Consider the following 16,620-nt stretch of genomic DNA (forward strand, 5'->3'; position numbering starts at 1 on the left):
ACAGCGCCTAATTCTGGTTGTAAGTCACTAACCCCCCCCCCCCCCCCCCAACAAATGAAAACAGACGCAAATTCCTCGAGCAAAGCGGATCAATGCGCTTAATGGATATCACGAAATATGCAAACGACTCGACAAAGCACCGAGTTTCGCCATACTCAACACTGCCCGGGGAATTGACGGCTGGTGACGGGGTTAGGGAAGACACCACCAGCGAGCTGCATCTGCATATCCCACTCGGGGGCTCCCTCGGTCTTCCAGGTCCAGTACAACCAGCCGCTACCTTTCTCATAGGCATCCAGTTGCCCCTCGATGAACTTGCGGATGTTGGTGCGCTCATCGCCTGTCAGAGTGTCCATGTTACCAAAGGATTTGCCGGCACAGCTACCGACCACCGAGCTGCCTGGGTAGGTTCCGTCGTAGCGAGCGCCAACGCCCTTGCCGTTCAAGTATTTGGCGCAATCGGTCATGGCGCCGGTCCACTCGCCAACAACAGTCCACTTATCAGCATGGAGGACGTGATCCTCGACGAATTGGCAAGTGTTCCTGACATGGGAAGTCGTGTCGAGCGTGAGTAGACCATTGTCGAAAACTTCGTAGTGGTGAGTGTCCATCATAACGTAGTAGAAGCCGGTTGAGCCACTCATGAAACCGTTCCACGACTCGGTTGGCATGAACCCATCGTGCAGCACCACGGCGGTCTCGGGGCTCGCCTCACGAGCGACACCCCAAGAATCGAAGTAATACTGCTGGAGGCCACTTTCGTTCACACCTCCAGGGATGCTGGGTTCATTTAGGGCTTCGATGGCGGTGACAACGTCGGTGTCTCTGGCGTATCGAGCAGCGAGAAGCTTGAGAGCATTCTTTGTATCTTCGACGTTGTTGCCTTGCTGCCAGTTGATTGCCCCTCGCCTACCGCTGTTATCAAAACCATTTTGAGATCCCGGAGCTGTGGATTGTGGGTCAGTCAACAAGAATGTGAAGGGGAGGGAAGAAAAAAAAGATATCATTTTCCACTTACCACCATGCAAGTCCACCATGACTTTAAGTCCCGCCGCACGGGCCCAACCCACTGCAGCATCGAGGTATTCCAATTGACCGTCAACATAAGGCTCGTTGCCAACTCGGTTCACAGCCCAGTATCCGATGGGGATTCGGACGTGGTTCATGCCAGCCGCGGCAATCTGCGTGAAATCATCCTGGGTGATCCAGGAAGCCCAGTGTCCGCTGAGAGTGGAGCGGCACTGGTCAGCGCCAAGGGTCTCGCATAATGACCACTCGTCTACGGCGGCATCGCCAACATTCTCAAAAATCGAGGGCGTAATCCACGGCTCTAGAACGAGCCAGCCTCCGATATTGACGCCGCGCACCTTTGTGGCACCATAATCAAAGGCGATAGCACTATTTTTGGATTAGACTTTCTTCACAGGTCATGTGGTCATGCATGAAATGAAACAAAATGCATCTTGTCCACTTACGCTGTAGGCGCCGCAAGAGCCGCCGCGATAGACAGCCCAAGGAGGCTCTTCTTTGAATAAAGGGATGACATTTTCACAGAGTAGACAGAGGCAAGGGATAGGGATTGGAATGGAATGGAATGATTGATGAGGATGATTTAATCTCAATGGCATGGAGATCGTCGGGTATAAGTACACTCGCGTCAATGCTTCGACTTCCAATTAGCCGCGTGCGGCAATCAGTGCGATGTGTGTATTCGAGAACGGAAATTGTCATTGACAGGTCTCATCGATGGACCACTCAGGGCACTGCCATGAAGCATTCCTGGACCTGTCACCTTACAGTCTAATTTGTTGGCCAACCTGTCCATGATCTCCGGAAAGGGAAGGCGATCACCCCCCGGATGCAGGACACGGTGGGTCAGCACGCACCCCCGGGGCAAAGCGAAACGTGGGGCAGTCCAGTGCGAACAACGGCTTTTGATCGGCGACAAAAAGATGGCAACAAAGTGGACTTTCTGTGGAGGTTGATTGGCGTTGACAGGTATGAGTAGTAAGTACAGGAGAGGGGGTCGGAGGTACACTTCGTGAGCTAGATGGCACGAGATCTTAGCTGACATGGGCCCGTCACCAATACAATGGGAATCTTTTGTCTGACCTGAACACAGATGGAGTATGGATATTTTTCTGCATCAAAAAAAAAGCATATGTTCGTCGCTGAAATGAATGTACCACGTCTTACTTCTCATCTCGTCCAAGTAGGTATGTACATCTCTACAGTCAAACTGGCAAACGGATCTTAAATTGTGACAAACTCTACCCCAGTAAGCATCGTCATGTCTGTAAACCATGGACCGCATCGGAATACCGCCAGTCGTTGCGAGAGATTCACGCCCACGACGATCTCCTCCCCACTCTCTCAAGTCGAACCAGACAATGCCATTGACTATTGGTGATCTGCAAAGGTTGCCGTTGAGAGGTATCCAACCGGGGGATGATTGCCGCAAGCAGCTTCCATTCCGCGCAACGATCCGCCACGTGTAGAGGAACCCAGCACATGGAAGATTAGAAAAATATTGTACAGGGAAAGACTTCCGAGTCAATCTCAGAATTTCCTTGTCAGCTAAAACGTGGGGCTTAACCACGGTCCATGGCTGGAAATCGGGATTCAAACCCTCAGAGAACATGCGACACAGGGCTCAACCAAATCAGTAGCCAAAGTGAAGATTCCATAGAAATCCAGGTACACCTATATTGATGTACGCGGCCATCAACCATGTGAAGTATCCGTAGCCTGATCTAGACATCTCGGATTGGAAGCACCATTTCCAACAAGTTCAGACGTCATTGTGTGAAGTGTGCAGTGTAATGGGTGTGGAGTTTGAGGTCTTCAGCGTGTTCCCAGTCCTGTTCTCGGTGCTACCGATCTGGGGTGCGTCGATGGGCATCCGTTGCGTTCGTTCGTTCCCTCGTCTTTGATTTTTGATTTCCAGGCCTCAAACCAAAAATCGGTCTAGACCCAGACGACGTGACAGCTAGCCAGGCCAGCTGTCACCTCATTCCCCCGCTCATCAATCACTGGGTAAGAGACAAGGTAGGAGTTGCAAATTGTTGGTGACTCTGAAGATCACATGGAATGCAGCCAAAGAATGCACGTGGTCCGGTGGATGTCAATCCGCTGCAACGCCTGGACGGAATCTAGAATATGACGTACATCGATCTAGATTCGACCTGTAAGACGAGGCATTTTCTCAGCACGCCGGAATCTCTTTCGTGACCGAGGTCAGGATCTCCCACTCATGCAGCATTCTTCACATCGAAACGGTGTCTCGTGAGAGATGTAATCATAGATTTCTTGAATCGAAGAGAAGTACATCAAACACCACAGTCTGGGGCCGCAGATGCTCCGTCTTGGCGAGTCGCACGGGGCCCAAACTGTCCCTGCGGAGGTGCATTTATTGCCTCGATATATTTGATAAAGTTAAGATTGACGGCTGAAATCGGCAACCAGTGAAGCCACAGTCCTCGATCAGCCGCAGTCGGTCCCATTCATGTTGCACAGGCGGGCCAAAAGGTCGGCCGCAAGGAGTGTGTCTCTGTCAACGATTATATGTCACTTGGCAATAACAAAATTCTTGACAGCTCGTTCTGTACCCAACCATTGACCGTGATGTGTGCGTAATTTTCCAAAGTATCGCCGCTTGAAGTTGGTTGCGTGGCAAAGAATCAGCTCGTGTGATTTTCAGCCTGCGATGACTTTCAGGTGACCCTCTTAGCACCTCTACTACTTGACTGAGCAAATAAGCGCATCGGCTCCTTTCCTCAATTGGGGATGTGACACGGGCCAGTGCAATGCTCTCTCATCTCTTTGCACGAAGATGCTCATTGCCCAGCATTGGACTTTTTACAACCCTGATCTATCATGACTTGCTAGACTAGCCGAGCCGAGTTCCTGACCCATCGCGAAGTTGGCACTCGCTGCTTGAGAATTCTACGTGAGAACGATGACGTATCCAATGCCATTTCTCAGGGTGAGTTTCTTTCTCAAGCTGGGCAGCCCAATGGACGAAGCCTCTCGCAAATAGAGGAAACGCATCCACTTGGGCGATATAAGCGTGCAAGCATTACCATGGTTACCCGATGAGCATATCCTCGATGTGGATAGTCGCGAAATTACAACGATGAAGGACTTGCATGCCCGAGCGCGCCTCCCACCGGACCAAGATGCATCTCCCGCCATTTGGCCAGGGTTCGACCGCTCGATCGTCATTCATTGCGGGGAAATCTGGAGAGGCCTGATCAGCTTTAGAAGGAGCTCCCGGGGTGTTGGCGCATGACCGATATCACTCTTCCCACTCGCACCAATGATGCAGAGGCGATCGGCAGATCAGGGCTACGTCAATGATGAGGAGAAGCATCTCGTGCGCTTCTGATTTTTCAGTCCGGCCGCGGGGTGATTTTGCAGATCTTTTCCCGACCATGAATCGTCCAAGTACCACATCATGATGACTCGGGTTGGTGACAGACCGCCAACAGGTTGGAGAGCGGATGGCTTGCAATCAGGCTTGAGTGGCTGCTCACGACTCCCCGTCTGCTTAAATCGGTTAGCCACTTTTCCAGGACAGGGGCATGGAGCTCGATAGTTCTGACGGGGTGAGTATGCAAGGGATACAAAGCACGCAGGACAGGATTATGTGAACTTTCGATCTCAAGGGGTTGACTTTCTTGGACAACACTCGCGAGATCCCCGGTGCATAATTAAGGTCTACCCCGTCCCTCGACGAGGCCGGTCGCTTGGCTTGATCGCTAGCCATGCGGAAGCACGGGTCAAATTGCACCTGTGCCTGTGCCTGTGCCTGTGCCTCTCCCTATCCCGTAAGCTTTTCGGAGGCTGTCGCTCAGCACGGGTCGGAAAGCAACCATGACCAAGGTTGCTCGTTCTCTGCACGGCTCGTGTGCTGCTTTGATTCGTCGCACGACCACCGCTACTCCTGACCTGGAGGCTGACTGTGAATTTTGATGTCAAGTCTGTCAGCCATCGACGATGTGTGGAGAAAGGTAGCATCGGCTTGGCGTCATGGATGGTCAACCGCGGCTGGGTGCTCAGACTCTGTGTTGATCGTTCTATCGACTGATTCGAGCATTTGTCTTTCAAAGCTCGACAGGGCAACCTCTTCCCCATCCTGCGATCCAGGGTGACTCCACTTATCTTGCATATCTAATATCGCCCTGATGTGCCTCGCACTGATACGCGAGCCAGGCCATTCCAGGTCCTTCGCCTCCATTTTCCTCCCCCCCCCCAGCCTTTAGCCTTTACCCACCATGGAGCACCGACAAGCGCACGATTTAAAGCGAAATCATCGCGGAAGAGCTGAACTGCCAACCATGATTCAAACATCCTCCATCCTCGTAGCATCTCACTAGCGGTGATTCCACTCAGTGCCTCTCTCCGTATAGAAAACATAGCACCTCGGGGTCACTGCCTGGATTAGCCTAGGGATCGCTTTCAAGGATGTCCGGCGCACTGGTCACCTGAAGGATGCAGAGGACTTGAAGGGGGTCTCATTCACACCCACCCGACTCTCCGCCAAGCGACCAGGTAGGAATGGCGGAAAGGCTCCGCAAGCTTGGCTCTGTTCAAGGGTAACAAGTAAGTAAAACTATAAAGCTAGAAGAAGGTTCTGCTGCGCAAAGCTGGGCAGAAGAAACAAATTTTTTTCTTGGAGGAGAGCTACGATTATCATTTGATTCCATCGCCGCCCACTAAAAAGAAAGAAGGAAACACCCTTTCGCTCTCAGTGGCCATGCAGCTTGTCAGGAGCATCGTATTTTCGCTACTGGCAGCGTCCAGTCTTGCCATACCAAGAAATATTGATGTCCAAAAACCGGCGATTCAGTCTGGGCCAACGCAATATAGTCTGAAGCAACCGCCTCTGACGACACCATGGACAGATCAGGTGGGAACGAATCCGTGGCCTGAATACCCTCGGCCACAAATGCAGAGAACTCAATGGCAGAATCTCAATGGAATCTGGCAATACAGACGTGCCTCTGGTCTCACAGAAATTCAAAATCCTCCTTTTGGTCAAAATCTGGATCAGGAGGTTCTCATTCCGTCTTGTCTGGAGAGCGGTCTGTCAGGTCAGATACTTCTCTTTGAGCTCGGTGAATAAACCTGAGTGATCGCGAATTGTGACTGAATAAATCATCCAGGCATTCAAGGAAGTTCCACCCTCTATTCGTGGTTCCTGACTCATTTTGAAGTACCTTCTTCGTGGAACGGCCAGCAGATCCTGCTGAATTTTGATGCCGTTGACTACGAGGCTACTGTCTTTGTCAACGGGCAGAACGTTGGATTCAACAGAGGAGGATACTATCACTTCACGTTGGATGTGACTGGATTCGTGAAACCGGGGAAATCAAATGAATTGTACGGTGACATGAGCTTCTTTCTGTTTTTTTTTTTTTCTATTTCCTACTCAACTAACACGTCGTCAAGGCTCGTCTTTGTGCATGATCCGACCGATTCCGGTGACTATGTGATTCCAATTGGCAAGCAGACACTGCGACCAAGCCATATCTTCTATACGCCCTGCAGTGGCATTTGGCAGACAGTGTGGATTGAGCCCGCGCCTGTGAAACACGTCACTCAACTTGATGTGGACGCAGACATGAACGGCCAGGGTCAGTTGAGCTCCATGTTATTATTATTTTTTTATAAAAAAAACTTTACGGTGGTAGAATAAGACTGACGACGGCTGCAGTCAACATGACGGTTCATACTTCCTCACCTGATGATACCGGCAAGGTTCAAGTAACCGTGCATGACGGTGACCGCGTCATTGCATCTCATGAGGGACCATCCAACCGACCATTCCAGTTCCAAGTTGACTCGGTGAAACTGTGGTCTCCCGATGCGCCCAATCTCTACAGCCTCACAGTCAAAGTGGACCAAGATCAGATTGAGAGCTACACGGGATTTCGAACGATCGGAAAAGGTACCGTCAATGGCATTGTTCGGCCTTTACTCAACGGAGAATTCGTCTTCATGTTCGGTACCCTGGACCAAGGATATTGGCCCGACGGGATCTATGTGCCTCCCACCAAGGAAGCAATGATCTACGATCTGAAGCTGTTGAAGCGCCTTGGGTTCAACAGCGTGCGCAAACATGTAAGAGGCTCCGTGGAAGGTCCGCAATCAAGATGGTTCCTGGAGACTAACATGATGAGGATCCAGATCAAAATCGAGCCGCAATTGTTCTATCGTGCTTGCGATGAGATAGGTCTCCTTGTGATCCAGGATATGCCCTCACTCCGACCGCTGCAGGGGGTCTTGCCCAATGCTGCTCAGCAGGTTGAGTTTGCTCGTCAACTTGATCTGCTTGTCAATCAACTCAAGAGTTTCCCTAGCATTGCCACCTGGGTAAGGAGAAAAAAAATTGGAACTTACGAATTAACAGCGTCATGCTAACAGGACATTTTCTAGGTCATTTACAACGAAGGCTGGGGTCAAATCACCAGCTACTATCCCGAGTTCGAACTGACCGACCGTGTTCAACAATTGGACCCCACTCGACTGGTCGACTCCACGACGGGTTGGATTGATCATGGAGCCGGTGACTTCAGCGTGAGTTCTCTTCCAGATTTTCGAGGCGGCGTCTGCGTCTCAAGGCGTCAAGCTTAACCCCCACATCAGGACAATCACCACTATGCGAACCCACAATGCGGAAGCCCCTTCTACTCGACCCCATCTAGTCCCTACATCCCAAGAGGATCGGTCTTCAAGGAGAGTTCGGCGGTCTAGGCCACAATGTGTCCATTGAACAGTAAGTTGTCAAGATGGTCCACCCAAGCCACAGCCTGGGCCATGAGAAAAGGAAACCAAGACACGGTCTCATTGGCTAACCCTTGCTCCAGTTTGTGGAATGTTCAAGCGGCGATCAACACCATCGATCAAACATACGAACTTGACGAGACTATTGAAATCTGGAACTACCGTAGCCACATCATGCTTGCTGAACTGCAAGATCAGACCAAGCGATTTGCTTGCAGTGGTGGAATCTGGACTCAAACGACGGATGTTGAGGGTGAAGTCAATGGACTCGTCACGTATGATCGCAGATTAGTTCGTGCGGATGAAACACAGTGGAAGGCCGACATCCAAGCTCTCTATGATACCGCGGCCGCACATGGCAACGCCAGAAGGGGAAGATTGTGAGAGTATAGATAACTCTTTGAAGTGAGAGAGCATGACAGCTGCACAGATATTTTTTCATGACATTGCTTTTTTTTCGTTTTCTTCTTTTGGCCGATTTCGGATTGGTCGATTGAGTTTTGTGTGTCTCCGAGGGAATATCCAACTTGGTCCAGGGATTCCAGGCTTCCAATTCAAATGTCATCTTTCCTGATTTTGCAGGTGAAGTGTGTAATCCGAGGGACTTGTTTCATGCTCCAATCACGCCTTCAAAGCGGCATATGATAGCTCCAAATGACGGATCAAACCTTGGCTCGTTCCAAAGATCTTCAAACCATAATCGGATAGATGTCAATGAGATCAGTGCTGAGCGTGTGGACTGTACAGAACAGAACACCACTTGGTGATTCCCCCCAGATTAACTCTTCCTCCGTCTGATTCTTCCAGGTTCCGCATTCTCGACCGTGAGAGTTTCGAATCAACCTCTTTACTGATCTCATCCGCTAGGTCACACTCTCGATTGGCAGTGGAGCCTTGAGTCTCTGGGACTATTACATTCGTCTCGTTAATGAATGCTGGATAGGACAGGCTGAAGATGTGAAGAGAGTCTAATTGCTGGTCCGTGCATGTCTACAGTCTTTTTGAGTGACTGTATCTGGAGGTGATACTGGTATGTAAGAGAGAGAGAGAGAGAGAGGGAGGGAGTCGTTAACTGCACTGGCGCACACGTGCAGAACTGCATTGTACACCTTCCATTCTTATTTCTCCGAGGGTCCGGCTCCGAGGATGTGCCGAGGAGTGGAGCTATCGCGACACTTTTATGGGGCGACTCATCATGCTACACGACAGAACTCCCGCCAGGATCGCGACGGAAGGACCCAGAGACACTTCCTGACAAGGCGGCCCGTGGGCTGTGGGCTGCCGTTTTCTTAGTTTCCACTCATAACGGCATCCAATTTCGTCCGCAACCGTTGCGAGGAGTCTCATGAATCCTTTGAGATCTTAGTGTGCCTTTCTGACAAGTATAAAGTCAAATATTCCCCCTCCCCCCACTCCTGAGGTATCAGAATAAAAAAATGTCAAGAAGAACAAGTCTCTCAACCGGAAAATATCTGACCAGTCTGAAACCTGAACAAATGGACACGTGAGATTGGAGCTCGTGTGCCGACGTGGAACTTGAAACCGTTTTCCGTTGCGTCCTTGACGTGTCACTTTCCGTTAAGGTTGGGATGGGCGCGTGGGCTGACGCTTCAACAAATTGCCCGGTCCTCCCACCCGTACATGATACGTCGCCTTTTGGTCCATCGTGCATGGAGGTTGACGAACCGTAGCGACGTGATGGGTCGAGCGGTCTCCATTTCCATGTGCTCATTTTCCACGTGTGCTCGGCTTCTTTCTGCCAAGCTGGAAATTCTCCTTTTTCGCGTGGAAGTTGCCTGCAGGAGTTCACAGTTCCCCTGCTGGAAGAGACGCAGGAAAAGAATCGTCAAGGAGCTTGTCGTATAGCGTATGAGGACTGCACTCTTGAAAAGCAGACTCTCCCGGCTCCACCGCACAGACAAAAATGTCTGTCCAGGTGGTCCTTGATTCAATGCCTAAACTTTAGCTCGCGATAAAACGGATGCGAGAAGGTCTCGCCAGGATCAGCCCATATTTCTCCGTTCGCTCTCGGATCGATTCGATCCACCCCAAGATCATTTCGGAGACTCAACTTGACATGACTCATAATCTCGCAGTGATGAATGGTCTGATCCTTCCTAAAAGATCCATCACCTGCGTTGCAAGTGGCTCGTCACAGTTAGCTGTCATATCGCGAAGGTTCAAGAGGGAATTCCATCTCGCCAAGGATCGGAACACCAGGGGAAATCTTTGAAGGAACACAATTTCCTGCGGCGGATTAGTGTGCCTGAATCATGACTTCACTGAAGGAGCATGTTTTTCGTTCTAATTGATTTTTTTTGGAGACCCCTTTTCGTGATCCGAGGCGCACTGATGTTTTTTTTTTCTTTTTCCATTTCTTTTTCTTCTATGACCATGTAATCCGGAAAATTGAGCATTGAGGTGATGGTGTGAAACAAGTATATAACAGCCCGTCTCTGTTTTTGTACATCCACCCTACACGTCTCATCAAACAGCTCAGAGCGACCCCAGCTCCATCTGGTTATTCCATCCATCTTCTCAGCCACACTCTCTTCCAAAGGGAGTCGCTAGCTTCCTCTCTGACACGAGGACAAAAAAGTTCGATCCTCTTGGAGTATCCATTTGTTCATTTGAAACTGGCAGCAACAGCAGAGCTCAACTGGAACCTACCGCGAAATACAATCAACTGGAGACCCATTTGATTCGTCACCACCATCCCCCTCGTCAGTATGGCATGCGACTATGGGCTGGGATCTGGCTTCGAGCCGAAGCATATTGATCGTAAATCACTCTACGTCAGCCTGGAGGAACGAATCAAGTACCTGCATGACTTTCTCGACTTTAACTCTAGTAAGTGGTGCCCCCCGCCTCATCGGACGGATCTTGGAATCCCTCGATTGCCATTCCCCACGCTCCACGACAGTTACTAATGTGGCCTCGCTCTACGCAGCCGACATTGAGGCCCTCCAGTCGGGCTCCAAATATATCAAACAACTTATTCCCGCAGTCGTCAATCTCGTCTACAAGAAGCTATTGCAGTATGATATCACTTCACGAGCTTTCCACACCCGAAACACGGCCGACGAGACCACCCCGGACAAGGAGTGGTTGGACGAAGAAACACCCCAGATTCAGCGACGAAAGATGTTTCTCCGCTGGTATCTCATCAAACTCTGTTCAGATCCCACCAGTATTGACTTCTGGAGATACTTGAGCAAAGTCGGGTACGTTAACAGACCACGTCGAGACTCCGCTTGTCCCGTTCGATGGGCGGCTCCTCCGTGCCCGCCACCGTCACCTTCACCCGAGACCCGACTGACATGATCAACAGGATGATGCACTGCGGCCAAGAGCGCCTTCATCCGCTCAACATCGAATTCATCCACATCAACGCCTGCGTGGGTTACATCCAGGATATCTTCATCGAGGCACTCCTCTCCCATCCCCGCATCGCCCTCCCACAAAAGATCGCACTCGTGCGAGCTGTCAACAAGATCCTCTGGATCCAGAATGACCTGTTCGCCAAATGGCGACTGCGTGACGGCGAGGAATACGCCGATGAAATGTCCGTGTACAGCTTTGGTTCGGGCAAAGAAGGGTACGTCGGAGACAAGAAGGTTTTGGGCGACGAGACGAGCCAGCTGGGAGATGATGACGGGGCCAGCATTTTGAGTAGTGTGGCCCCTTCCACGCATACAAGTCAGACGACTCACACCATCTCTTCCACATCTTCGCCGGCGGCCTCGAAAGCATCTGCATGTCCCTTTGCCGAGTTGGCTCAGGCTCGTGGGGCGGCTAGCGAGACTAAGATCTGGGCAAATTGACGAGAGAATCTCCCGTGGCCGGTTTTTCCTACTCATTTTCAAGTTTTTTTTTTCGTTTTTTTGGAGGGGTTTGAAGATCGCATTACTGTCCGGCGTTGGGCATAACTTGATGCAGCGTGGAGTTTTCTTCGATTCTCATCCAATAGCATATTCCTCTGTGATTCAAGCCTTTTGCTTGTTTCTCTGCTTTGAACTCAATACACGCACCTCACTGTCTTGTTGAGTATTTCTTTCTGCATGCCGGTGTTTTCCTTTTCAATAGTTTGCATCATAGTGTTCCGACCAAAGCTCAGAGAGGGAGGCCTCCCTGTGCATTTCCATGAGAAAGGTCAAACGGGACAGACACGTGCGTCATGCCGGCACCTGCAAAGACATCCAACAATCGTCGATCGTGCCGACTTTGGTTCCCGCGGCGGCTGGACGTGGGAGTATGAACCACTAAACTTTAATTAAGAGGGCCGGATGCACATCTCGGGAGTTACGCCCACACTCGGTTGGTTCAGTTAACTGGCTGGACCTGGACGCTTTGGCGATGAATCCGCGACCCACGGCAATTACAGCTCTCCTGGAGGGCTTTGATGGGTCGAATCGTGATAACCTTATCTCCGTTCCTTAAATCCGCCTCGTGGCCAATCTTTTTTCTCAGCCAGTCAATCGACTCGACGGTGGTACAACTCGACCGGCAAACATCCAACTACTGTGGAAGGTACTGCAGTAGTCATCTGCCGTATGTACCTCCGACGAGCTGAGCCAGGCACCACATCCGAGACTCACCGCTGCGTCGGATTTACGGGTATCGTTCAGCAGTTTCATTGGGTGATCGCTAGTCCCACCACGTAGGCCATCTTCCATTTGTCGATGATTGCATTGACAGGCCTGGCCTCGGTTCCTCCTCCACTCGAACCGCCCATGTCGAAGGTTCTTGACGCCCCTTTGGCGGGGTACACCAGCCAGGCAAGAAGGTTGGGTCCCTACGAGTAGCGACCGATGAACTGTGAGACGACTGGATCGTCTGGAGAGTGACAACTTCATACTTCGTTCTGACTGGAGCACGTCGGACACGGATCGTCCGATGCGGGCCACAACGGAACCTGAGCGCGTGGCGGCAGTGTAGCTCTTGTATTAGCCAGCGGGGTCGCGGTGGGATGGCCAGAAAAGAAGAACCGCAGATCTGCTGCTGCTATTGCTGCTGATCCATATTTCTCTGATTTCAATCCAACCAGGGGGAGAAAAAAAAGGGACAGAATTATCTTTGTATGTACTCCCGACTCGAGACTGACTGATTAACGATTCTCATCTTTTCCAAGTTACACTCTCTTCGGCCATCGTACCGTGATCCTCCTCCCCTCTCTGCCAATCCTCCCTCCTATCTCACGACGCAAGATCAAAGAGAAGCCATGGCCTCGAACGCAGTGACGCCACTCATCATCAACAATGAATCCATCGTGACAGACATCAAATTCGAGGTCCACGCGCCGGCCACGGGTGAGCTCTCCGGGTACTGCGCAGGTGCATCGGTCGACGATGCAAAGCGCGCCGTCGAGTGCGCCCAGGCAGCCTTCCCCGCCTGGAGCAAGACCAAGGCCTTTGACCGTCGCGACATCCTACTCAAGGCCGGTGAGGTCATGTTGGCGCGCAAGGAGGAGCTCATTGCGTTGCAGATGGAGGAGACCGGAGCGGGACGGCTCTTTGTGGAGCATACTTTCCACATGGGCGTCAACTTTGTCAAGGACTTTGCCGGGCGGATCTCAACCATCGAGGGCAAAGTGCCGAGTGTGAACGTGGACGGAGAGAATGCGATCATCTACAAGGAGCCTTATGGTGTGATTCTGAGCATTGCGCCATGGTAAGCCAAAGATTGCCTCTTTCTTTCATTCAACGTTTCTTCTTTTCCTTGCGAACGATCTCCGCTTTCTTCACGACTCTGTCTGCCATCGAGCCAGGCTAATGGTACCTTTGCCTCGTCGCTGTTCCAGGAATGCGCCTTTGATCCTGGGCATGCGCGCCATCGCGCTGCCTCTGGCCGCCGGTAACACAATCGTCTTCAAGGGCTCGGAGCTGTCACCCAAGTGCTTCTGGGCTCTCGGTGACATTTTCCGTGAGGCTGGTCTCCCCGCAGGCTGCCTGAACGTGCTGTACCATCAGACCTCCGATGCCGCCGCCGTGACCAATACTCTGATTGCCCACCCCTATGTTCGCAAGATCAACTTTACCGGTAGCACCCATGTGGGCTCCATCATTGCCTCCACCGCCGGAAAATACATCAAGCCGGTCTTGTTGGAACTGGGTGGGAAGGCGTCCGCAATCGTCTTGGACGATGCGGACCTCGACAAGGCCGCCATGAACTGCGCACTGGGATCCTTTATGCATGTGAGTTGACATATTTTCGGGAGTTACAGGAGAAGTTGCGGGGGCTCTAGAAATGGCGAATAAGGAAATGGAGACACTCATACTAATCATCCTGGTGTTGGTTTTTTTTCAGTCCGGTCAAATTTGCATGTCGACCGAACGCATCGTCGTCCAAAGCGCTGTCGCCGATCAGTTCCGCCAAAAGGTCGCCGAACATGCTGAGAAGCTGTTTGGCAAGGATGTGCCAGCCCTGTGCCTTGTGAACGCTGCGGCCGTCACCAAGAACAAGAAGCTCGTCGCTGACGCCGTCTCACGCGGAGCCAAGGTGATCTTTGGCGATGCCAACGGCAATGAGGGCCGCGATACTCAAATGCGACCCATCATCGTGGATGGGGTCACCCAGGAGATGGATCTGTACAAGACGGAATCTTTCGGTCCGACTGTATCGCTGTTTGTTGTGGATTCGGAAGAAGAGGCTATCGCGCTGGCCAACGATACCGAGTACGGTCTCACCGCGGCCGTGTATACGCAAAACTTGTTCCGCGGCCTGCGTGTTGCCAAGCAAGTTGAATCTGGGTGAGTTGCTGACCTTTTTCTTTTTATTCTATCTCTCTCTCTCTCTCTCTCTCTCTCTCTCTCTCTCTCTCTCTCTATACTTGCGCGTCAAAACTACTGACACGGTCCACGTTCCATATTCCAGTGCGGTCCACATCAATGCGCTGACGATTCACGACGAGCCTGTTTTGCCTCATGGTGGGTGGAAGAGCAGTGGATTTGGTCGCTTTGGCGGTGTCTCTGGATACGACGAATTCCTTCAGACCAAGGTTGTCACCTGGCATGAGTAGAGGACATGTCGTTTTTATTCGTGGCCGGTTTATCTCTTTTGACTTTTCTTGTGTCTTCCGGCGAAGACGCTTGTGTGGAGATTACTGGTTTTTTTTGGTTCAATTCTTTTCATTCCTCCGTATGAAATTTTTCATATCTCTTGTCTGTATATGTACTTGAATCTATTGGAATGAGACCGATGGTGGTTATGACAGACGGCCGATGAGCAACCCATGACTCCGTCCTAATACGTAGCCACTGGTGGAGTCTGATATCCACAGCCTGGTCCACCAGTAGAAGTCGCCGATACTGTTGAAACAGAACCCCTCTTTCTCTCATCCATCATGTTGACGGGACTCGCTTGGTCCTGCAGTCCCTTGCATATGACCCGATATTGGAAACCCAAAGAGCAAAGTATCCGCAGACAAGATCCTATAACACCGGCTCTTAGTGAGAAAGATATCCAAATAGAACCGATCAGGTCACTACTAGAGATTGATAAAAAGCACGTTTGTCTGACCTATGCGTGTGGATATGGATCCAGCCTTCTAATCTACTAGGAGGCACTCCTAAATTCTAATAGGTAACTACCTAAGTATGTCAGTAAGACGATATGCCCGTTATACATTCGTAGATCCATTACCAGTACCTGCCTCGTCTGTAGGTTGGACATCCACCTAGCATCGATACACGTATTGATTGCAAAGTAGCCAAGATCATACATTAATAGATATACTAGTCGAAAGGGTAGTCTCCCTTGGCACTGCGGGGCTTCAACATATGAACAACCATTCCCCCATGTCCAATTGCCCACCTTCCCTCGGACTCTCCCCGTAGAATAACAAAAAAAGGCTATCCATATGTACCCATGTATAGTGTATGTCGGCCCTCCCCCACGCCCCATTCGTTACAAGTTCAACTCAAAGCAACCTTGACGCTTTGACTTTAAATGAGGGTGCATAGGTACGGAAGAAGAACAAGAAGGAAAAGGACGGGAAAGAAATGAAAAAAAAAACCTGAGCCTGAATCTACCTGAATCAGGGTTGAGCAGGGAGCCGGGGTCAGTAGTAGCGACGGCGGCTACAGTCCGATATTTGATTCCTTGAACACTACCTTGTGGACTGTTCTTGGCGGGGGAAGCGGGAAAAAAGCGGGCTGTTGGGAGGTTGAAGACTGGCGGAGATGCCGACGTTGATGCTGGTGACTTTCTGCATTGTACTCTAGATTTATTTCTATCAGAGGTATATCATATGAGTGTAAAATGAGGCTAGTGGGTAGGTTTGAATATGTGGGTTTGATTGCTGATTCACTAGGTTGCAGATTTGCCCAGGTTATCTTCGGTTGGGTAGTCGACGGGAATCTCCGATAGATGGACGACTAGGTCCTACCCTAGTTTTGCAGCCGCAGGCAGGTATTCTACTTCATGGGGATGTGTTGTATGGATGTGCGTTTGTAGTGCGATGTCTAAATAGTCGGGGCGTCTTTTAGAGAATTTTTTGTTATAAATTTAGTAGGTCAGATTGGGCGTGGTTCCTTGATAATTCTAGTTTTCTTGGAAGAGATCATCATAGCGTGGATCTAATATGTGTAAAGTCTGCAGGCACAAGAGCAAATTGAGCGGTAGCCTGGCACAGGTCAACATATCGAATATTTCATACCTCCAGGGAATTGAGCAGGAAAAGAACATCGCAGGCATTAATGTTAGATCTAGGTACTTTGTGAGGGAAGGCCGGTCATGCACGGCACTGCATTGCCTGGTGTGGTGTAGTGTTTCGGGTTGTGCACTCTGCAGGAGACTGCAGAAGAGTCTTGTCTTATTGCAGCGAGAGGACTT

The 16,620-nt window shown here is 50.8% G+C and overlaps 4 protein-coding genes across 4 annotated transcripts; 3 read left to right on the forward strand and 1 right to left on the reverse strand.

The window, feature by feature from the left end:
• Nucleotides 1-155: 155 nt before the first annotated feature.
• On the reverse strand, nt 156-1,546 carry POX_e06836 (putative glucan 1,3-beta-glucosidase A; the record flags this gene model as incomplete). The annotated part of the gene is made up of 3 exons (XM_050115652.1): nt 156-946; nt 1,019-1,398; nt 1,476-1,546. 3 exons carry the CDS (start codon nt 1,544-1,546, stop codon nt 156-158), a joined length of 1,242 nt encoding a protein of 413 aa, XP_049968112.1.
• A 4,212-nt stretch (nt 1,547-5,758) lies between these two features.
• Nucleotides 5,759-8,172, forward strand: POX_e06837 (uncharacterized protein; the record flags this gene model as incomplete). The annotated part of the gene is made up of 8 exons (XM_050115653.1): nt 5,759-6,095; nt 6,168-6,384; nt 6,454-6,638; nt 6,719-7,125; nt 7,192-7,377; nt 7,441-7,581; nt 7,710-7,780; nt 7,872-8,172. The coding sequence occupies 8 exons, from the start codon at nt 5,759-5,761 to the stop codon at nt 8,170-8,172; spliced, it is 1,845 nt and encodes a 614-aa protein (XP_049968113.1).
• A 2,345-nt stretch (nt 8,173-10,517) lies between these two features.
• On the forward strand, nt 10,518-11,612 carry POX_e06838 (uncharacterized protein; the record flags this gene model as incomplete). The annotated part of the gene is made up of 3 exons (XM_050115654.1): nt 10,518-10,638; nt 10,712-11,012; nt 11,120-11,612. 3 exons carry the CDS (start codon nt 10,518-10,520, stop codon nt 11,610-11,612), a joined length of 915 nt encoding a protein of 304 aa, XP_049968114.1.
• A 1,397-nt stretch (nt 11,613-13,009) lies between these two features.
• POX_e06839 (Vanillin dehydrogenase) lies at nt 13,010-14,806 on the forward strand (the record flags this gene model as incomplete). The annotated part of the gene is made up of 4 exons (XM_050115655.1): nt 13,010-13,458; nt 13,589-13,982; nt 14,095-14,537; nt 14,662-14,806. 4 exons carry the CDS (start codon nt 13,010-13,012, stop codon nt 14,804-14,806), a joined length of 1,431 nt encoding a protein of 476 aa, XP_049968115.1.
• Between the last annotated feature and the right edge of the window lie 1,814 nt (nt 14,807-16,620).

The sequence above is a fragment of the Penicillium oxalicum genome, chromosome V (assembly GCF_001723175.1).
Source record: "Penicillium oxalicum strain HP7-1 chromosome V, whole genome shotgun sequence".
NCBI classification, from domain to species: Eukaryota; Fungi; Ascomycota; class Eurotiomycetes; order Eurotiales; family Aspergillaceae; genus Penicillium; species Penicillium oxalicum.